The 24,646-nt window shown below is 38.6% G+C and overlaps 1 protein-coding gene across 1 annotated transcript in view; it reads left to right on the top strand.

Annotated features, from left to right (window-relative positions):
- LOC118825173 (leucine-rich repeat transmembrane neuronal protein 4) overlaps positions 1 to 20,649 on the top strand; it is a 186,541-nt gene extending 165,892 nt beyond the window's left edge. Inside the window, exon 3 of the mRNA XM_036595727.1 lies at positions 20,311 to 20,649. Coding sequence (XP_036451620.1) covers positions 20,311 to 20,649 — 339 coding nt within the window. The remainder of the gene's footprint in view (positions 1 to 20,310) is intronic.
- Positions 20,650 to 24,646: the final 3,997 nt, after the last annotated feature.

The raw sequence follows: 24,646 nt of genomic DNA, 5'->3' as shown, positions 1-24,646 counted from the left end.
GTGTCTGGAACGCTGTGTTACTGAATGTTCCAGAGTCCCAGATTGACCAGCCATTTCTAAATGGTTTACATGGTAACCAGCCTCTGACAACACTGCAAATTATACTTTACAATACATTTTTTGCCATTGTTAGTCACAGTCAGTCACTATTGTTATTAATACTAATGTTATATCCTGTCACCTCAGGATGCCGCTGCCCCATTCTTCTGTTTTGGATCTTTTTGGTCTAAAATAATACAATTAACCTCAAAAGAGAGAAGTGACCAATTACAAAGCAATACATTTACAGTAACCAGTGTAACAGAATGGAATTAAAGAGGGAGTCAGTGATTCTGGAGGAAGATTGTCGATATTTGAACACAACAGCAACCTAAATACACCCAGTGCTCGTTCAGAAGCTCTGCCTCCCAAATTCATGGATGTGCAGCGCAAAAGTGACAACAGCAACACAGAAAGTAATGTAACTGATGTTAGCTAGGTTGTGGGTTAGCAATTGTTGCTACAATTGCTGCTGAGAAGCTAACCAGTTGGAATTAGCTACCACAAACATTAGCAAACAGGATGAAACAATGCTGGCCTATTGATTCTGTGAAACAACAAAGTTAATGTTACCCACCTGTCAAGCAGAAACAGAGCAACCTCTTCATCCCTTTTCATGCTTTTCGGCTCTCAGAGGTCTTTCCACCATTGAAACGCCTCATCGATGTTAACACGGCTCTTTACTTTTGCTTGATCTAAGAACTTCTTTCTCAATCTTTGTTCTTCAGATCTTCTGCTTTTCTGCTGTTCTTGATCTCTCCTTCTTAACAATGTTTGTTGCTGTGCATGAGCTGATTGCCTTGAATTGTGATTTGTGTCTTGGCCCAAGACACTGAGCCTGGACTGTGTATGAATGCCAATTTTTTTTTTAAGTGCACACAAAGAACAGAGAGCTAGCAGACCCTGAGGAGATATTAACTAAATTTAGTTCATACAACTGAGTGAATGGGAATAATTACTACTCACTCCGGGTTTTCATTACTACATTTTATGATTCTTGTATTAGATGGATGTTGTTGTAGTTGTCATTGTTGATCTTCTTGATCTTTTACCTGGGCTAGATTATCAAAAAGAGCTACAGAGAGATCATTCGTTGAAAACTTGAGTTGAACCAGTTTTATTTCTGTAGAAATATCAAGTATTTAAGGTATTGCATGAGTATATATACATACATACAAGATAAATATCACAGTCTAGTTCTCTTAAGACCATCTTTTCATATATCTTCTTATCTCAATCTGAGTCTATTTCATTCATTGGCTTTAACTTATGTAAGAAAGCAAACAAGAGAAATGTTTTAATGCTTGTTCTGGTGGAATGTGAGTTAAGTCATCGATGCCTATTAGACTATGGATTTTTCCATTTTATTTATTTTTATACCAATTACAAGAGATACTGCCATAAAAGCTATTCTGAAGATGTGAGCACTGTGAGAAGTGTTTCTGCACTGCTCTAAAGAACCACGCAGAAAGTTCCAGTCATATTGTGAGTTTGCAAAGATTTGCTAAGCCAAGCCAGAACGTCTGCAGCAAAGCAAACTCTGGACAATTGCTTTGGCCTTTGGAATTGACTGTACACAAATCTTTTCAACGGTACTGCTCATCGGCATCTATCATGAAAAAAGATAACAAGACTTTGCCTGAACCACAAGTGGGAGTGAAAGTAGGATCGATCGCTTTCGAACAGAAACATCTTCAGACAAGGCCGTTCTTTTCCAGTTTAAACATCTGGTTTTAGCCTGCCTCCCTCAAGCAATGTGCTTTAGAGATGAGTGATAAAGCTTAACAATAAAAGGAGAAATTATGGGTGTTAATTTAAAATCATACAAAGCAATGACAAAGCAAAGATCAAATTAAAAAAAAAAGAATAATTGTGTTTGTGCTTGGAAAATAACCATATATCATTAGAGTAAATGCAAATATAAACATATAAACCATTTAAAAAATGACAAGAATTTCTTGTTTTCACAAAAGTAGTTGATATCCTGGGATCTAATTAGAAGAACAAAGTGTAGCTCCGTATTTCTTCTTCTCAGATTTGTTAAATTACATTACCAACACATTTGATTTCACGTAACAAAGCATTGACTTGTGAAACTAGGTATTGGTTTATAACTACAGTTAATATTGGGATTTTTTTGAAAAGAGGTCTGGAAATGGTTAAATGAACACACCAATGTAATATAAAATCACTACTTATTATATTAATTAAGTTATTTGTATTTATTCGGTTGTTAGTGTTTTTGTGACCAAATAAGCATCTTTTCAATTAAGATGTTCTCAGATGCCTAAAATCATACAGTACTGTATATATTTCTATATCACTGCTGTCAGAACAAAACTTCATATCTTCATTTTTGACATTTTTCAGTTTTTGACATAATATGAAAGTACCTGTTGCCCTTTACATTGTGAGTACATTTCATGATGAATGGACCAAAAGAAATGGCCCAAAATGACTTGGAAAAAAGTCTGGTTCCATTGACTTACATTAAAAGTACAGTATGTTTTTTCCTTCTCCTGTAAAGTTATCATTTTGAAGATACAAGGTTTTGTTCTGACAACAGCGATACTTTATCCTCATATATGGAATATATAACCCCACGTCTTGACATTTTACAACAAAAAATTGAAGAAAAAAAATAACGTTTAAAAGAAAACAAGATCGAACTGTAGGTGGGAGTGAAACTCCAGCATCGATCACTTTCAAACACGAGTGTGTTCGGACAAGGCTGTTCTTTTCCAGTTAAAACGTCTAGTTTTAGATGGCCTGCCTCTCTGAAGCCAAATCAAATTGGAGAGCTGTAGAGCAGGATAGTGGAGGAGGCGGAGATGAAGAAAGATAGACGTGAGGAGGCCTGCACAAAGGCCTGGCATCGGTCCAGCTCTCACGGCCATGTCTGATTAGAGCTCATCTTTAAAAGTCAGGTTCACACACTGCCTCCCAATATTCCTGATTAAAGTCGGGCAGAGGGGGCTCAAGCCGTGCCAAAAACCCTTTTTACATTTTGGATGCATTCGTTACTGGGACGGTGCAAAAATGCAAGCGGACGCAGATGGATGGGTTCTGTAGTTCTGGGAGAAAATGCTGGGTCGTCACTTTGTGGCACGAAAAGCAACCAGGACCACTGGCACCCGTTAGCCTCAGCATCCCAGTTAACTCACTGAACTCACTGATTAAAATATATGTGTATATTTTTTTTCTGCAAAACAAGACAACAACAATAACTTCATCAGATTTGAATCATACCAACATCTCCTCTTCTGCTAACAAACATAAACATGGTATGGATTGAAAGTTTAGAATCTGGGACCGGATTCACAAAAGTGTCTTAAGAAAGAAAACCTTCTTAAGTGTGTGTTTTTTCTTAACTTCATTCTTAAGAAAAATGTTGTGAGAAATTGTTATTCTTCAAATAATTTCTCAAGAACTGTATTATTTTCTTAACTGTTTTCTTAAGAATAATTCTAAGAGCGAGTGTTATTCTTGAATATATTATGTTCTAAAATGTTTTTTTAATCTCATGATAGCCTCACCCTTGTCTTAGGCTGTAAGAGTTGACAAGGTCAGCGTCTAAATTTATTACAGACACTACCTTTGATGCTCCAGGCCATCCTTGTCCATCACCCCACAATTATCTTATTTTCCAGTGATGATTTTTTTTCCTGTTGGCTATTTCTTTCACCATCACCTCTGGTTCTTGTTTGCTAATATTCCTCCATTTTGCTCCTCTGGGTGGATTAAACTAAATGAAGTAACTAACAGTTATTACGAATTCAAAATGTCTTGCATCATTTATGGTATGGGGTAGAATGCAACATAGCCCACATAACAATACAATGAAGATTTTCTTAAGAAAATAAAAAATAAAAAAACAATTAAGATTATCTTAAGAGAATATCTGAGAACTTCTTAAGTTATTTTCGAGAATTGCATTTACGAACATTCTTATTAACTTCTTAGTGTTTGCCTTAAGAACATTTGCAAGGTTTATCTTCAGAAAGCTTTCATGAATCTGGCCCCAGATCTTGTTCTGCTTGTTTAATTGAGCTATAACAAATGCAACAGATATTAGATAAATTGAGACTTGTTGAAAAATAGCATTAGCAATCAGCATCAAATGCTTCAGCAACATTTAACACTAAAAAAAGTCATAGTATTTTCCAATGGTAGGGACACAGCAGGGTTAGTATTTTTCAAGGCCAAGGTACATGATTGTAGGACCCCTGGGGTAAATTGAATTGCTCAGGGCCGCAGCTGCCCTTGAGACTTTAGAACCTGTAGAACTCTAAAACTTAATCAATGTCTGTGGTGACTGAAATGATACTGTGGCTACTGAAATGAAACCACTGAGCCATTCATTTGCCAAATGGATTGTTCACTGAAAAGTCTTAACATGACCAACAGTAATTTGGAAGCCAAAAGGGCTTGCCTGCTAAATCAACATCCCTGAATGGCCAGCAGAAATTTGAACTGAACGCCTCAGGCCAAATCATTTATCAGATGGATAGATCAGTCACAGAAGCTAACATGAGCTCTAGTAACCCAGCTAATTCAACAGCTGTTAGATCAGCTGAGACCTGACCGAGTAGTTAAAAGAAATACTTCAGCAAGATTTTACTCAGTGATTGATGGGCCGACCAACAGAACGCATTTATTCTTGCCATGTTTTAGAACCCCTGGAGCAACACTGGGTAAAGCATCTTGCTGAAGGGCACTTCAGACATTGGAACTTGTACTAATGATGTCTATGAGTATGTTGGGATTCAACCTCAAACCAGGATGACTTTAGTTTTTGATATAGAGGATTTCTAGTAGTAGAGATGCCAGCATTTGCAACTGATTTAAAATAGCAAGAATGACAATACCATCTATACATGCGTGTTCTGTGTAGTAACTTTATATACATGCAAAACATGAACTTTCGACATCATGTTATGAAAGTATTTGAAACTTTAACCATTTAACTATTTGTAGTTCTTTAGGTAACTTCATGAAATGCTAAACAAAATATTGTTTCAGAGAAAAAGACTTTTAGTAGAGCATAAACTGATGGTAGACCCTTGTGGAGAAAAACTGGAGGAGAACTCCAACCAGACTGGACTAAGGCTACTGTAAAGCACAGAGGCTGATTTCTTACAGTGTTGTCCCATATGGAATTAACGAATGAATGAATGAAATAATTTATTTATCAAATGTATTTTTGCAATATATGAAAATAGCCAAAAATTGGTTTGTTAAATATTTAAGGCATTTAAATGTAGTTTCTGAATATATTTATTTTTAATATATTTCAATCGTATGTAGTTTTACCGACTTCTGACTTGCACTTTGCATGAACCATTGTGCGTATGTGGTATAAACACATAAAATGTAATTCAATTTATGAAGATATCAAATCATAACTGCATTTTCACAGTGTTTCAGTATATACAATTGCTTTTGCCATGTTAAAGGTTCATTTGCTAATATTTCAAATTAAGATACTGGAATACAAATTAATTTCAAAAGATTTTCCAAACAGTAAAGCACATTAGACAGGTTTTTTGGCTATTTTCATACATTTTCAAATGTGTTTGATAATTACATTTACATACATTTATTTTTGTATGGTACTATGGGTTTCTATGTGTAAAATGTCCTCAAACATTTTAAAACAATTGTATTTTAGAATATATTTGGTTAATTTAGCAATATATTCTGAAATACATTTTAGTGTTTGCAATGTATTTTGGCACTGATTGCAATGCATTTGAAATGTATGTCAGATACACAGAAATATGTGCCCATATATCTTTTTTTTTTCCATATGGGGTCTTTGAAGTTGTGTCCATTGATGGGATCATGAACTCAGAAAACATTTTGGAATGCAAACGTATGAAAATCTGCAAAGAAACTGCTCAAACAATAATGTTCATCCACTTTTGAAACAATACTTTGCCAAAAGAAAATCACAGTCTTGAAATTGCCTCCTTAAAAGAAAAAACACTTTGATGTTTTGTTTTCCAACATAATGAAAGTAATACATTTTTAAGTATGGTGCAAATGTTCATATACTTTTGGGGCTAGTTTTTATAGAACTGCAACTGCATAAACAGTAAGATTCTGTTTTTGTGTCTACTGGACGGAGCGTTCGCCAGTTACAAAACACATTCTCATATTCAACACTTTATCCAGATTATAAATGGCATCTTTTGATGTTGGAAACTTGCGGTCCATCAAAGAGAGAACAAAGTAAGAACACCCAAAATTAAAAAGTAAGCATGTGTATTAGTTTCTTTTTTCTCAGGGGTTGTTAATGGCAGACATGCTGTGCTTCTTTCATGTCAATAGTTTAAAAGGCAGAAATAGTGATTTTTATCCTTTGCACAAAAAGGTTAACCTTTTAAACATGGTGCAAAAACTTGCTGTTTCTGACATTTAATCTGCACTTCTCTTTTAATCATTTCTCTGTGCTGTTGTTGCCTTTAAGTGATGTGTAAAGAACATGATCTTATTTGAAAAAAAAAAAAAGATTTTTCTCTTTTTTTGGTTTGTCTCACAAACACAAACTTTCTAAACATGAAAACACATTAATTTGATTATACGTCACATACATTTTATCATTACTCTGATTAAACAAAGCAATAAAAAGCATTTACTGATCTGAGTTGTGCTCTGAATTAGCTCGCTGGGAAAATATCACAGTGCAACCAACAATAAAGGCAGCCTTGTGCATCTTCTATACAGTGATAGGAAACATGGTATCACAAAGAAAGCACCATTCATCCTGGTATGCTGTGGCCAACATGAATATGCATGCAGTGGGTCTCCTTTAGTGGCAGAGTTAACCACCTAAATGCTTTCAAATCCACATCCAAAATGTAATATGATACAAGGAACCTTAGAAAACACAAAACATTTTTTTTTTCTTTTTATTTATTGAAGGAAAAAGTTTTACAACAACTGCATCACCTGTGTGACGTTTTCAGCTTTGTACATCATAGTCCTGTGTAAAAAAGTAATTATATTTTTAGTCACTCAAATTTAGTTAAGTTTTGAGATCAATTGAATTAGACACACCCAGGCTTGATTATTGCCAGCCCTGTTTGATCTAAACATCACCTCTATAGAATAGAACCTTTTCCAGCAATGTGAATTAGGCTAAAAGATCTCAACAAGCATCATACTGTCCTGCAAGTTATTGAAATGCATCTGGAATATGTCTGGAAAGGGTTACAAAGCCATGTGGGACGCCTTTGAACCATGTTGTGGGCCTTTTGAAAGCTTAGAACAGTGGTGAACCTTTCCAGAAGTCCAGAAGTGGCCAGCCTACCAAAATTCCTCCAAGAGCATAGCAAGTCATTTAGAAAGTCAGAAATGAACCCAGATGAACATCTAAAGAACTGCACACCTTGTTTGTCTTGGATAAGGCCAGTGTTCATGATTCTACCACAAGAGAGAGAGTGGTCAAAAATGGTGTCCATAAGAGAGCTGCGAGGAGAAAACCACTGCTAACTAAGAGACCCTCTCTCATTTGCCAAAAAGCACCTTAATGACCTCCAAGATTTTTCTGTGAACTGATGAGTCGAAGTAGAACCTCTTGGAAGATGGGGGTCCTGCTGCATCTGGCATGAAGCTAATACAGTCTTCCACAAAAAGCACATCATACCAACAGTAAAACATGGTGGTGGCAGTGCGATGTTGTGGGACTGCTTTGCTACTTCTATATATACTATATACTATATAAATGTGGCACCACCAGTTATGAAGAGTTTAGTGGGCAATTACTTTTTTCACACAGGTGATGTAGGTGTTGCAAAACATTTTTCTTCAATGTCTTTGTGTTTTCTAAAGTTCTTCTAGTATCATATTTTGATGGTTTAAATAGCCCAAATTTGCCAGATTCTCAGAATAGATTGTCGATGAAATGCTCAGTTTAATAGGATTAAGTCAGGATTTAATCAAATGGAAGCTGGCATTGCTACACTAGCTGTTGACTTTCTTGCTCTTTTTAGCCCAGACAGTCTCTTTAAAGTCAGTCTCTGGCCCCTTCGGTCTATAGCAGCTGCTCCCTATTCCCTCCTTTTCCTCTCCACCTCATTCCTCCCCCTGCTGTTTTTTTTGGATTTGCTGCCGCTTGCCTGAGCTCGCCCTCAGACATGTGTTTTGCTCCACTGAAAACGTGTCTGGTGGCTTCACTGTCACACAGGCCCCCAGTGCAACATCTGTGTCATCTTCCCCGCACACGCCAGCGCCACATTAAATTTTCGCACACTCCAGCGCACACACAAACAACACACACATCACACACACACACATACTGAGACACTCTTAAGCACTTCCACAGAACGATTTAACTGCTCTCGGCAGCAACGGAAATATCTGCCAAATTGTGATGAATACGAGTTATATTTGCTCTGAAATAGCCTCTCGCCTTCTTTACAGCCAATGGCAAACAGACTTTTTTAAGGAACTTCTCATCAAACGCAAGTTGATTTACAAACACGACGCATGCAAATTGTATCAATTCAACTTTGTGACATCCCATAACATGTTGCCGTGCATTATCTTATTGCTTCGCAGCCCTGCGCTACTAAATGACAGGAATTGACTCATTGGCCCGTGAAAGTGAATGGTTCCTAACATTCGCGCCCCCACTCCCCGACTGCACATGTCGCAGGAAAGCGACTGCCACCATCAGCCTCATGCATAAATGCATTCGTACTTTAGTGCAGGACAAGCCGTCGCCAGGCGGAGAGCCTGCATTAGACGTGAGCGTGACCCTGTTTCTCCTTTTAGAAAGTGGTAAACACGCTGTGACAAAGTGAGCCAAACATCATATGGCTGCAGCTGAAGCTGGAGCACCAAACTTTAAGGAATAATTAATGCACATGCCTGAATTGTAGCAAATATGTAGCTTAGTATGGTGGCATCACCGAGCCACTTAGCGTAAACTGTACATCAAACGCATCATAAGTGAAACAGTTTAAAGTGTTGGCCTATATTCTAGATTCTTCTACCATTACAAGTCCACTTTCCCTACTGCACAAATTTATGAATCAGTCGTTATATGTTTGCACATGACTGTTTTCCAACCTCACTTTATCCTTCAGAATTAAACAGGATGTGGTATGTATTAAAGGTCTGCTACCTGACCTGATGGGGCTTGATAAAAGGTTTCAGGCAGAGCTCAAGCTGATTTTTCATGACTATGTACATTTTATGCATTCTTTCTTGCACTCTCTCCTTTTCCTCTCTCAGTCTCTTTCTGAGTAACTGTACAGTCCATAGCAGTTCTAGCTTTAAAGAATATGAGACATAAATAGCTGCTGAAGGGCCCTGAGACTGCCAGAGAGCTTTTGTAATCCAGGTTTAAATTCTCAGGCTGTGATTAATCCAGGTTTAGATGCTCAGGCTGAGATTAATCCAGGTTTAGATGCTCAGGCTGTGAATAATCCAGGTTTAGACACTCAGACTATGATTAACCTTTGTGTGGTGTTCGGCTCTATGGGACCCATTTTCAACGTTTACCAAAATAAAAATGGTGTAATTTATTATTAATTTAACCTCAGATTACTTTGCCTTTGCTCATTTTCTGTGAAGAACATATAACACAAAGACTTCACACTGTTCACCCCCTACACATTTATATTACACATGTGGTGTTGGGGTGAACCTGCGGGCAATAAAAGTGTGGAGGTGCTGTGTCCCTTCACTCTGTTCTCCTCCAACATGGTCTGCTGTTAGTGTGTGTGTGTGTGTGTGTGCGTGTGTTTGTATATGTGTGCATGTGTGTGAGGGTGGACAACATGGACAAGCTGCTGACTGGCTACAGCTGCTGAAAGAGAACCCTACGGTGGTCACTTGTGGTATTTTAAACATCTGGTATTTTTACATAAATTGTTATGATTATGATTTAAAAAAACGATAATCCACCAGGCAAGCTGTTGATTAACAACAACATGAACACCACACAAGGGTTAATCCAGGTTTAGATATTCAGACTGTAATTAATCCAGGTGTAGATACTCAGCCTATGATTAACACAAGTTTAGATGCTCAGACTGTAATTAGTACTGGCTTAGACACTCAGACTGTGATTAATCCAGGTTTAAAAACTCAGACTATTACTAGTCCATTTAGGCTACGTTCACACAGCAGGTTAAAGTGGCCCAAATCCGATGTTTTTCCTCATATGTGACACAGATGTGTCATCTGTGTGTCAGTGTGAACAGCAAAAAACACGTTGAATCTGACATTTTCAATTCCGATCTGAGACGCTTTCATATGTGGTATTAAAATCCGATACGTATCCGATCTGTGGCAGTGTGACTCAGTCTGAACAGCCAGATCGGAATTCATGCGACTTTTACGTCAGTCCAACTTGACATTCGTCATACTTTCGCGCTGCTGAGGCTCGTAAACATTCAGGCTGATGTTTCTGTACCAAAAAATTAGAAGAGACTCATCAAACCGCTCCGTGTTCGAAGAGGTTTTGAACGAACCGGCCGAACGGAGGAGCCCGAGGCTGCAGCGTCAGAGAACAGTTTGATGAATCCGAGGACTCGAACCAAAGAAGTGGCCGAATAACGCGCCCTTTTACGACGAACTCGAACACGTTGTGGGTGATAAGTCCAGCTGTCAACCACTGGAACTTCATAACCGCTCCTGCGCTGCTGACAAAGACGAAACGGAAAGCTGCGGGAGCGACTGGCGTTCGCTGGCCGTCATGACTGTTTACCTCTGGACCAACCCGCCACGGGAAGCACTGTTCTTTTGCGCATGCGGCTCGGTTTAGGAGCATGATCTGTTCAGACTAATGTCGCATACAGGTCACATTTAAAATATAATGTGAACAGCTGAACAAAAAGATCGGATTTGGTGAGAAAATCAGATTTGGGCCACTTTTACCTGCTGTGTAAACAGAGCCTGGCTAATCACAGTCACTCAGACTGTGATTAATCCAGGTTTAAATACTCAGACTGTAATTAAATCAGGCTTATATACTCACAGTGTGATTAATCCAGATTTAAATACTTAGACTGTAATTAATTCAGGCTTAGATACTCAGACTATAAATAATCCAGGTTTAAATACTTAGACTATGACTAATCCAGGTTTAGTTACCCAGGCTGTGATTAATCCAGGTTTAAATACTCAGACTATGACTAATCCAGGTTTAGTTACTCAGACTATGACTATCCAAGTTTAGATACTCAGACAGTAATTAATCCAGGTTTAGATACTCAGACTGTGTTGGTTTCAGGCTTCAGTTTAATGCCTGTGAAGACTTCTAATCCATATATAGACTGTATGTACTGGGGAGTGAATGATATGTTTTAATATTTTAACACCTTAAGGCCATTATAAAAAAAAGAAGAGTGGTTCTAGAGTGCTGTTTAATCTGCTCTTCTCACGTTGATCACCTGATTTGTCATTGCTGCAGTGGCATTTATTTTCATATGTAAGGAATGTGGTCTACTTAAGCTGATAACTATTATAAATATTTTTTATTTAGTTTGTGTTGCAAATTACCTTCTTGAACAAGAAAACATGAGTTGGAATATAAATCACTTATCAGTTATGCTATATTGTTAGCCTGTCTAGACAAACCGATAATAAGTGCATACTGATCTGAATGATCTCACACTGTTAATATTATTAATAATAATATTATTATTATAATAATATTAATTCAGTTCCAATTGAAGAAATGGTTCAGCAGTGCTCCAGTGTTTTGTATAATGCTTGAGTTATTTGTGTACTGTTTATTTTTATAATTATATATTTATTTGATATTTGAATGCACCTGCTTAACAAAGGCACTCGATCCAGTCACTTCTTGTCGGAACCCAGCAGTCTCTTTCTGTCACAATGGCAAGAAACTGGAGTCTGGGTAATGGAGCAAAAGACAGTGAGTCAAAGGGAACACACCATGTACCACTCTAAATTACAGCACCAGCAGCTAGAGGAGCGAGGGCAGTGACAAATAATGTGAAGGCTTTAGTCTGTTCTTCTTTCAGCGTGCAGGCGTTCTGAGCCACACCACCTGTTTCGCGAGATACTTCTTCTGCTCGTGGATACACACCATTATCTACATACCACCCACACACACACACACAGTACTGCACACACATACACACACCATGACAAGTGTATTATCAATCAACGTGGCTTCCCTCTGCAAGAATGAAAAGAACAATGTAAGCCAATTAAGCCACTTCATCGCACTCAGTGTGTCAGTGTGAGCCTAACAGCTAATTCCATTACCACTGACTTCTTAACGCTCATAGTTCACTCGTGAAAATGCTGAGCCAGTGTGTGTGGCTGCAGCTCTAGCACACTCTTAGGTGCTCCACTGAAACACTCACATTGTCAGGACATGGTGCCCTACATGTATAAATACAGTATATTTATATTTATATATATATATATATATATATATATATATATATATATATATATATATATAATATATATGTGTGTGTGTGTGTGTGTGTGTGTCTACAGTTATTGTCCATTTTTAAAAACTCCAGCAGCACTGCTGTGTCTGATCCACTTGCACCAGCACAACACACACTCACACGCCACCACGTCAAATAGTACCCAAATAGTGCCTGTTCTATAGATAGATAGATAGATAGATAGATAGACAGATGAATGACCATAGATGAATGTGGTAAAGGTGGGATAACAATCTATGCAGAGAAACAGATGGACTACAGTCTGTAATTGTAGAACTGCAAAGTGCTCCTATATGGTAAATGGAGCTGATAAAATGAATAATGAGTGGAGATAGAAGGTAGGTGTACCTAATAAAGTGACCAGTCAGTGTATATGTACCTGTGTATAATAATATGCCCTATATGAATTATTTTATATAAGTATCCATATATAATGCATATTATATATAGTAAGGGGAAACAGTATATTAAAGAGAATTATTATTATTATTATTATTATTGATTATATATTGCTAATAATAATAATAAGTGTGGGTCATAGAGGGCTTTAGGGTTTAAGGGGTTAATAAGTGTGCATTGATACCCATTTCAAATGCACTCCCTTGAGCTGAGCTTACTCATTACATTATGGGCACTCAGAGGATTAATCCACACACACGCTCGCACATGCACGCTAAACACACACACAAACACACGTACAACACGCACCCTGTGTTTCTCTCTCTTCTCCTAATCATCTCCTCCTTGTCGCTCTCTCATCAGGTGCCGTGGATTAATTTTCGAGTATTAACTCCAAACCGTTTCACTGCGTTCCACATAAATCTGCTTGTGCTTGTGTGTGTTTATCTGAGTCGAAAAAAGATACAGGAAGATTGTGTGTGTGTGTGTGTGTGCACTGTGTGAGTGTGAGAGTGTGTGCATTTATAGGCTTAAGAGGGCAGCAGAATTAGTAAGAGAGAATTTGTGGTTGTGTGTTTGTGCTTTCATACATTTTCAGGGCAAAAAATGTCCAGAGGAAAGCAGGGCTAACCTACAGGACCGTTTATTTATTTATTAGTTATGTTTTTCAGCAAATAAACAGTAATTAAGTGCTAAAATGTGCAGTAATGTGTTCTCTGTAGAGGATCTCTAAACTTATTAACTTACATAGATTTATTCATTTTTTGTGTTGGTCTATTTGTGCTTCATCAGTGGTCAAAGGATGCTGTCCACAGGAGCTGTTGGCTGGATATTTTTGGTTCTCAGTCCAGCAGTGACACTGAGGTGTTTGATAACTTTAGCAGTACTGCTGTGTCTGATCCACTCGCACCAGCACAACACACACTAACTTGCCACCATCATGTCAGTGTCACTGCAGTGCTGAGAATGATCCACCACTCAAATAATATCTGCTCTCTGGGGCCCTGACCATTGAATAACAGGGTGAAAGGGGGCTAACAAAGTATGCAGAGAAACAGATGGACTATAGTCTATAATTGTAGAACTACAAAGTCCACCTGAATGGAAAAAGGAGCTGATAAAATTGACAATGAGTCAGCTCATACAAAAAAAACAAAAAAAACAAACACCACCCTCACTAAAAGCACTTTGCAACCACCTCTTCCTTCCCCTTGCTTGTTTAATTCTCATTTTTACAGCACACTGCTTTCAGTTTTGTAACTGTAGGCCTCCCCTCCTCCTCCTTGTGGTTTTTGCTGGCTCACTCACATATCGGAAGGGTCCTCCAGCGGTGGACGGGGTCTGACCTGTGATATTGAAACAGGAAGACCATGCCAAAGCTGTCACAAGCAGGCCAGTGTGCAAGCAGATGAAGTGCTATTCTCTGCCAGTAAACACAGCCCAGTGCTAGTCAACGTGCTAGCATACCCCATCTGTTCTGGACACAGTGCGCGCTTACTCACAATGACCCAACGCTGATTTCAGACTTGCTTACTTTGGTTGTGATAATGTGTGACATACTGTACTGTATAGAAATGGACAAAAGGACAGTGAAATTTCAAGCTTCAAGATGTCTTCTGCTTCTGTTTTTAGCCACTCTACATACCTTTGTCCATTTTTGTAGATAACATCATACAGTGTAAGAAACCACACAAGTTTCTTAGAGATTATTTAACAGCTCCACATAGTTTAAGATAAATGTTTGATGAGTTAGGCACGCAGTTAACACCATGCTAACTCCCAGGGTAAAAGCTCCCTATTACTGGGTAGCTACATTAGCTACGTAGCTCCAGTGCAAAACCAAACAAGCAAACATGCCTTGGTTCATTGAATACATTTGAGATTAGGGGAAACATTGTGTAAATTATTTATTTTTTCTTTGAAATATCACTTCAATCTGGTGTGCATCTGACTGGCACATCTTACTAGACTAGTGAAAGTACAACCTAGAAAAGCCTGACCACTGTAACACACCACTGCAATCTGTTGATTTCCTAGCAGAATGATTGACATCTGTTTAAAGCACATTCACACACCATTTCTCTCTAAATTGATGGTTGGATTTAATGACACTACAAGTCCATCTCCTACATCTTTTAGATAGATTGGAACTAGTAGAGGTTGGCATTTATCCATTTCCATTTATCTACATGTACTTAAGTGCAGTTTTGATGCATTTGTACTTCTCTGAGTATTTTCACATGCTTAGATGTTTCTGCTTAAGTATGTTTTTGAGGAATCTACCTCTGACTCATTTTAATTTTTATGTTTGCCTCCTAATTTCTTGTTTTTATCTTAATTCCATTTTGTTCTGTTAGTTCACCTTGTGAACTGCATTGTAATTGGTCAACTCTCACTTTCAAACCTCAGCATTTCCTTTGGTGGATCTGAAAAAAGAAGAGTTGAACCTAACTAACTTCACATGCTAATAGGTGCTGGATGTACTAATAAGCTTCACTGTTGTTCTATAGACAAACTCGGGAGAAGGTCTTGAATCTAGAAAACTTCAGCAGAAGTAACAATAATTTATTTGGAGTATGTGTTTATTCTACTCTAATTTATGGCTAAACTTATTATTAAAATCAATTATGCAATTTTATCAGTGACTAAAATTTACATTTTGACTGATTTCATTTAGTGCATACTATTGGAGTAATAAACAGGGATTCCACCAGTAATTGTATTTATGTTTAGCATTCTAACATTTTTCACAATGAGAAGTTATTAGCATGCAAATCACCCATGTGAGCATCAGTGAAAGAGAGGAAACCCGCACTAGTAGGATCTCAAGAATGCATATATGTTCGTAGTTTGTGCATATTAAATATTGATTAATGCCAAAATACTCACTAGATCACTCATTTACTAATATAACTGATAGTAACAGCCCTTCACAGCAAAAATTATACCTGTAAAATTTCCAGCAGCAGCAATGCCAGATTAAACTTGTTAATTAACAGTAAAAGTATATTTTCTCAATAATGGTAAATATCTGTAAAATCACAGTGCTTTTTTTTAGACAATCAGCCTTTTTTTTTCTGCAAGTCAATTGTTTCACTAGTTCAAGTAGTTATTCTGTCATACAGTGTACTATAATACCATATTAGTAACAATAACAACCATTAAAATAAATGTAACTGTCTGACAAAAAACTGATCTTTGGTTTTTGTGAATTTGCATTCTATTTCTGTTAACAACAGCAGTGGAAAAACCGTACATGGTATATTTACATGCATTTAATCTTTGTTTTATTAACCATTTAATTTTACTGTACTTACACAGTTAACACACTTTTTGTTGTATTCTTCTCAACTTCAGTGTGGAAACTATTCTTTTGAGATAAAGCGGATTTGCATTTCTACTGTGGTTTTGATTCATTTTCATTGCAGTCTGATGTACTAAGAAGTCCTATTGCACTATTCCGAAATCTGTTGGGTCCTACACTCTCGAACATAAAGGTATGAAACTATCACTGGGGCAGTACCTCTCTTGTCACCGGGGTGGTACCATCAAGGACACATCTCAGTACCTTTAGTCAGGGAACATAATTGTACAATAATCTATTGAAATTATAGGTTGTATTGACTCCACACATCCCGTCTCGTCTCCAGGCTTTTTATTTTATTATTAGGTTAAGAAAAGATACAAATATATACTCCTCACTGGATAAAACTAAGGACACATTTGGACCTTAAAACCACTGTTGTACCTTTCAGGGTACATCTACATTGTACCTTGATGAAGGAAAAATGCACCTGCACAGTACCTTTATTTCTGACAGTGTAGATGCTTATTTATTCAAATAGTTTCATTGGTATTGCTTTATGTTGCTGCTGGAGCAACAACTTGGATCTCCAAAGTGTTAGCATTTCAGGAGAAAAAAAACAAAGAACAATGCTAACTTTTTAGTTAACAAGTGTAACAAGATTTGTCCAAATACATTTGGACCATTTCTATTCATTACAAAATATTTCTGTGATGTAAAGGGCACGTTGTGTATTTTAATTGAAAATTAAAAACGGAAAAAATTGATTTTGACAGCAATTGTCTTTACCATTGTTTCACTGAAGTAACAATACCTGTATGTGACTATGGGTCTATGGTGCCTTACCCACCTTTAGTGGCAAGTTCCTACCAAGCTCAAACATGACCTGCTCTGCCACGCCCCATTTTTGGAGTGTACTCTTTCCTTATAGATGCTAGCACACCCAGCTTTTCACCCGCACCTTGTTATCTCTCTCTCTCGAGTCGCTGTGCGCTTGTTGTTCTCGGCTGTTTTGTTTATGTTTCTCTGTCAGGAGCCCCTTTGTAAAACCCCATCGTCTGTCATGCCGACACACTCTTTCGTCCCCAGCACTTGCTTAATTTGCTACGACTGCCATCACGCTCACATCACTGGCTGCTCGTTTTCAACCTCTGGTAATTGGGCCCTTTTAAAGCAATACGCTGCAGGGGGTTCTGGGAAAACACTCCGAGGTACGCCACTAGCACTCCATTATGAGTTTGTTTGCGAGTGTTTGCGTGAGCACATGAGGGGAGGAGTGTTGAAATGTGAGGGGTAAAAGATGAGAGCTGATAGAACGTGTGTGAGTGTGTAGCAGATGTGAAATCTCTGCTCCTGGTGACATTACGGTTCAACGAGGTGACACAAGAGGACAGACGTATCTGTGTCACATTCCATGAGATAAATGTGTAAACGAGTGAATGTTTGCGCAGACGGCGGTGTGCAAAAGTCAGTCGGTTTATTTATTTAATTTCCAGTCATAAATGGCTATTAGATACAAGCTAATTATTTTCCAGGAGATCTATGAGGAGATTGGATACAGGGAGATTCACTCAAAAGAGGCCCCAAATATTCTGTAATAACTCTTGCTAGGACAAAGCAAACTGAACGAAACAACATGCAATGTGCTCCTCAGTATACAGAGCTTCAAAGAAGCCGGGATGCCCCTGCGTCGGAGCGTTTAGGTAGGCGCCGGACAGACATCGCAACGTTTAACCTCCCTTTGCACTTCCGGGTGCAAACCCCCGTACCCCTTCATGTGTCTGGCAGAAAAAGGCATCACATGTAATACAATCGATTACACATACGTCAAGGTATGTAGCGTATTTTTGGTTCAGATTGCTTCTTCCTAACTGTAGTTACGACAGAATATTCTGGGCCTCTTTCAAGTGAATCTCCCTGTATAAGACAATCTATTTGAATAATGAAGGGGGAGAAAGTGAAAGTAACCAAGAAGTTTCCATAATGAGTTGAAAAAACAGAAGATATTTTTTGTGGTTAAAATAACCTCCAAAACCATCCCCATCAGATAAGCAGCACTTAAAGATTTTATCCATAGGTGTTTCTGTCCATCCTTCCACTGTGAGAAGACAACTCAGCACTATGGCTCTGAAAGGATGTGTAGCTGTAATTTGCAAACAAAAGAAAGATGCTGCTGGTATTGGACTGACCACCCCAGAGTCCAGATCACAGCATCACTGAGTGTGTTTGATTACTTGAATTGTGATCAGCAGAAAATACATAACCAACATCTTAAGCTGACCTTTGGAAGTGTGGAAGAATTTCCCTGCAGATTTCTTTGATAAAACTGAAAGCGAGTCTCCTGAAAAGAACGGAAACTGCAATAAATGTCAACAGTGGACTCACTAAACACTAATGAATGTGATATTATATTCAGTTGTCAAGACTTCTGTGTGATTTTTTGTAAAACATGCTTTATTCACAAAAAATGAATAACCTGTACTTAATGGCCATTTTGACTGGAAATGTGCACATACATTTGCTGACCACTTTATTAGGCACACCTACTTTGTATTTACACTCATGTCCATTGATCGGGTCCACTTACATACTGTAGACTGTTTCTCTGCATACTTTGCTTTTACCTGTTCATTAAACCCTTACATGGCCAGGGCCTGTCGGTGAGCCCACTTCTATGATCTGAAAAGAGCTCAACCAGTTTACATTGAAGTCCCTGTAGTTACTGAATAATAAGCCTTAGTATGTAATAAGACTGGGACTTTAAGGGGTTAAAGCTTAGGACCCCTGCAGGACCACCACTGAGTAGGTATTATTTGATGTGTTCATTTGGTAGGCTATTCTCAGTCCAGCAGTGACCGTGAGTTGTTCCTTTCTTCTATACTGCACTATAGTTATTTGTGTATATTGCATTGTAGTGTACATACAATGGTATGTATATAACCTCCCATGTAGTATCTCATACCACATTATTCTCCATAGTATTACATGTATTACATTGCATCATGCAGTATTTTACTTGTTTTTCTTCTACATTGTACTCGTGTATCTCCTCAACCTATATACTGCAAGATATATGGACTGTTTTGATGCTATTGGTATTATTTATTGCTATTAGTTGTCTGTTGTACTGTCTCATATGCACAATAGCCTTCTCATATGTGCAAGACCCCCATCCCTTGTTGATCCCTCTTTGCACTTTATGTTATATGTAGGAGAAAGTTTCTGTAGTGTGAGAATGTCACTGCTGAACTGAGCACTGAATTGAGGGCAGATGCTGATATCGGATATTTTTATCTACATTTCTGTTGATGCTGAAACATAAACAGTCATAAAGTGTAGACATTAGGACAAGATACAGTTGAATTAGCAGTTTTAATAACATGGTGTTAATAATATGAATTACTTACTGTGGGTATAAATTCAGAAAAAAAAGAATAAAATGCAGATATTTTCATGCAGTAACCCAACATCACCTAAATGTTCTGTTATTCTAGAGTACAATAAATATATCAATTATCAGTTGAAATATTGGTGAAATGGAAATGTGTCTGATTTTTTAAGCAATAATCTGTCAAAATCCTTATGACTACAAAATTATTGTGCATCCCTAGAAATTACACTTTGTGTATACCTAAAACAGAGGATTATTATGATTGTAAATCTTGATTACTGCACAATTCTTGATTAGCAGAAATGCTAATTGGTGCTGTATAAACTCATTCAAATAAAATTAATTTCAGAAAAAATGAAGGCTCTCTTTATTTATCATAATATGGCTAGGACAAAAAACTCTCTTGATATATAATGTGAGCCTGTTGACACTGAGAGATATTTTGTCCATGGCCATGTTATAATAAAGGATTTTTAACTCCATGAAGAGTGGATTTTTACTTTTTTCTCAAGGTTTTGAACCCCTGTCCATAAAGCACCTTCAGTATTAAGTGCTTATTTCCCTACCAGCAGCATATATTTATATTCTTCTCAACAAAATTAATTTCAGTTTGGATGAACTGTTGTGTGGATTTCACTGAATGAAATACATTCTACACATTTCATTACAAAACCCTTTTTTTTGTCTTTTTCTTTTCCCTCTTTCTCTCTGCTCTATCCCTCCATGTGCAGGTCCCTCACCAGATGAGTGCTCTGACCTTCTACCGCTATGAGCAGCCTGTGGTGGATTACTGCCAGGCCCACCAGCCTCTGCGTCTCAACATGAGCTACGAGGGTCCGCCGCAGGGCCTGGAAGGGCTGGACGAGTTAGTGCCCCGCGAGAGGAGCACCATCCAGACCGTGGCGTTGCCCGCTGTACCGCCGTCTGGCTCGGGCACCCTTGGGCCCTGCTCCCCCCCGACCATCAGAGCTCCAGGAGAGGGGCCCAGCATGCCCTATCCCAGCACAGAACGCTCCATAAGCTACCCAACCACCGAGCGCACCACTAGCACCCTGACATTCGGACGCTAATGCTAGTGCGAATGCGCTAATGCACCAGGTGGAGAGGGAGATCTTGGGTCCCACTGTACTTAACCCCAAGAGGGGCTGAAACTGTGTGAACATTAGGAGGGTTCTTCTACTTCTAATATTCCTGAGGGACGCTAATGCTAACGCTAATGCGCCGAATCCATGGGGTACGAGGCTGTTCTTGGTTGAAGATCCATATCCTGCTGGACGAGTGGAACTGCGCAATTGTCAAGAGGTTTTCTTCTTCTTCTTCTTCTTCTTCTTCTTCTACTTCTTCTTCTGAGTGAACAGTTTTCTAGAGAGCAGGGAAAAGAGAGCAGAAAAAAAAATCACAGAGAGAACGAACGGATCCAGAAAATGGCTGAGAAATTCAGAAGCTTGATTTGTGAGCTTTGTGTACGGGGAGATGGGATTTCATTTCATTTGTGTTCTTCTATTCTTCTTTTTCTTTATCTATTTTCTTTTTTTTTTTCAATGCAAAGTCCCACTCAATGGAAAATTGAAAGCCGATGCAACATGCATGGCGCGTTAAACATCGCTTTGGTTCCCCGTTCTGCCTCCTCTTCTTTGCACCAGCCCAACAGGACGTCTCCTCTGAGGAGCTGATAATGGCGATTCGCTCACGCTGCGAGAAGAATGAAAAGGAATGTGCAATAAACAAGTTTTTTTTCTTTCTGTGAGGGGAGATGGAGAAAGAAGTGTGTGTGTGTGGGGGGCGGGGGGGGGGACAAAAAAGGGGGCAGCATGGGAGAGAAGGAATGAAACAAATTAATGTTTACCAGAGCTCAGAGACCTCTTGCTGTTATTCTCATTTAAGTTATCAGCCAGTGGTCATAAATAGCGCCATTATTTGATTAAAAAGATGTCTGTCCGGACATGAGCCTTTTCAAATGGAGAGATCGCTGAGGTGTCTCTGCTCTTACGACATTGGAAAAAAGTTTTAATTAAAAGCCTGGAAGGCCTGGTCTCCTGCGGGTGTGCACACGTACCAAAGATCAAGTGTTCTTTCAGATGTACAGCGCAAATGTCCTCTTTACTGCTACCAAAACCTCCGACCCACAAATTCAAGGCCCAACATGTTGACCCCAAATGAAAAACAAGGACACGCAGTGTCTCTGATGCAAAGCATCACTCTTATGAAGTATTTATGTGCTTATAGCACCCCCTTGTGTAGAATCTTCAGCCTACTAAACATGAGCGAGTGAGTGAGTTCCAAGTCAGGTTCATGAGGTGTATTGCATCTAGAAAAAAATGGCAAAATGTTAGTTCTCTAGAGTCTCTTCACAGAGACAGTTATAGTGTATGTGTATGTGTATGTATGTGTGTTTGAGGTAGGAGTCACATTCCTCTAAAACCTTCTGAGCCGTCTTCAAAGCCCCCCGCCCAATTATCTGCTGACACTCGCTGTAACAAGGCAGAAATCTTTAATGAGGGGAAGCCAAAAAGAGAGCTTCCGCAGGAAAGAGGTGAAAAAAATGGGCAATAGATACAGATTTTCCTTTAACAGAGCAGTCCTGCACCTCAGTCCGTTCAGCATTTACGCAGAAATGAACAAAAGAATGGAAAAAAAAAAATCTTTTTTGGACTTCACAATGGGTAAAGTTATTGCTGAAACTGTAGAGATAAGTATATGTTTGGCTTGTTCTCCCCATTGAGGCCTGTTTGCTTGGTTTTGATGATAGCTTGCATTTCCCAGTGATAGTAAGGATTTAGCTTTGGACATTTTAAGACTTTTTAGATTTTGATGCTAAGTTATGAGAGCCTCCTGAGCTGGACTGGGTATCGATCAATACTTTTATGGTACCGATCAAAGTATGTCAATACTACAAAGTACCAAACAACATAAGCTTAACCTTCTGCTCTTTAGCCCTCAGACTGTACAAGTGGCCTCTTGGTTGGCTTAATGGTTAAATAGTTGTACCTTAAATGCCCTCTGCCATTGTTCAAGATCACCTCATGAAGTAGCTTTCAGACCTGTCTCAAACCTGTCCTGAGGGGCCTCCAGCCGGTCCTGATTTCTGCTCCAACCCAATTCGCAACACATTTGAGCAAAATTGTGGTCCATTTGGAAGTCCTTGAGGAATGGCTTGAGAACAACTGACCTACTGCATCAGCTGGGATTCCATGAGCTTTGCTGCTCTTGAATGCCTCCTCTGGTGCAGCACCAGCTGCCTGTGGAGATTTAATTGCAGTAACTCTGACCTGTCACGGATGCATGCATCACAACAGCATGGGAAATCCTGCTGATAAAGCGCTGATAATGCTTCTTTAAAATGTGTCAGTTTAATAATGTGGTCATTTTGACCAACCAGAAATAATGTCAGCAGTAAGGGGCACCAATAACTTGTAAAACCAGGTGTTTTGTTAGTGTAAAAACACAGATTTATACAAAGCTCTGTGGAGTACTTAGATCTACTTAACAAACATTAGAGTCATGAAAAACACTGCTGCCTTGAAAACAGGAGGTTGCTGGTTCAATGCCCGACTCTGGCAAAAACTCATTCAGTACATGACTGTGTTTTTTAAGGTTGCCTTTGGACGAGAAGCCGAACATGATATTTGCTCTCATATAAAACACGTTTAAACCATCTCTCTGGATAAAAATGCATCAATTTATATTCAGGCTGGCCAGCTTTTTGAGCCCTCTCTCCCAACCCCCACCTCATCATGTTAGTTAATGGGCTTGGTGAGTTTTATCAACATCAGTCAACCAATATGCATGCTTGTTGTAAAATCTAGACCGCAGATTGGCTGCCAAAATTGCACTCCTGAATCTCGAATTATACACTCACTGATAAACTACCAGTGACCCATTTAAGCAGGGTCCCTAATTCTATACAATCTCTCTTCATATATGTGCATTCTATAATATGTGGTATTTAAAGTGTTTAAAATGGTGTTTAGCACTTTACTAAAGTTTTAATGAAAGACAAAGAAGGGTATACATAACTTCAGACTCTTAATTAGTCCAAAATCTGTTGTGGTCAGTAAATATACCCAGTAAGTATAGGTACTAAAAAAAGGTTTGAACGATACCCAGCCCTCCTCCTGTGTTCTACCATAGAGAAAGCAGTACATGTTTGCCACTAGAAGCCATGTTCCAGTCTACAGGAAGCCAGTTTTCCATGCCTGACCTGCAGTGTGGACCTGCATCTGTTTCTGTGTTCCATTTTTACAACTTGTACATGGACCTCCTGGAATAAGGAAAGAATATCAGAATTATTGCCTGTAAACACGGATATCTTTTTTTGTTTCTTTCTGTCACCCTGCGTGCCTGTGTGTTCGGACTCAACACAATGAATGTGGATTCTTGTACCTCACTAACAGCTAGTGTGGATTTTCCGGATTTTTTTCGTTCTTTTTTATATTATTATTATTATTATTCAAACACTCCCAAATCCTAGGATTTGTGGGAATGTTTGTAACAGAGGGCAGATTTCACTCTTAAACTGGAAAGAGGAACTAAAAAGAGGAAGCTGGGAAAAAGACATCACTCTGAAGGCGATCAAAGACTCACAATGTTTGCAGACGCTAATTAATGAACACAGATTCAACAGGACATGTTTATCTTGTAAATAGAGAGAAAAAAGTATCATGTCGTTTGCTTCTTCTGATACACACACAGACACACACACATGCAGGCTCTCGGATGTCTATTGTGTCAGGAGGGGAGCTTTCGGTGTTGCTCTGCAGAGAGACATCTTCAGTAATATATCTACATTTTAAAGATCGATATTTTTCTATATCTGCTCCCTCCTCACCTCTACATCTCATTGTGCCCATTGCTTTTCATCACCCATCAAGACGTTTGGAGTTTGACCGTGTAAAGTTTTAACGGAATAGCTTATCGTTTTAACGTTGTTTCCACGTTTGTGTCCATGCCTCGGTTTCATTTTACAACGGTATTTTCCTGCGACTGTTCCAAACAGGAGGAACATCATTGTTTTGCAGAGTATTCACCCCCACCACCACCTCCACTTGCTTTGTTTTTACAGTTTTA

The sequence above is a fragment of the Colossoma macropomum genome, unplaced genomic scaffold, assembly GCF_904425465.1.
Source record: "Colossoma macropomum unplaced genomic scaffold, Colossoma_macropomum, whole genome shotgun sequence".
Taxonomy (NCBI): domain Eukaryota; kingdom Metazoa; phylum Chordata; class Actinopteri; order Characiformes; family Serrasalmidae; genus Colossoma; species Colossoma macropomum.
This window is presented reverse-complemented; position numbering and strand designations above follow the sequence as displayed.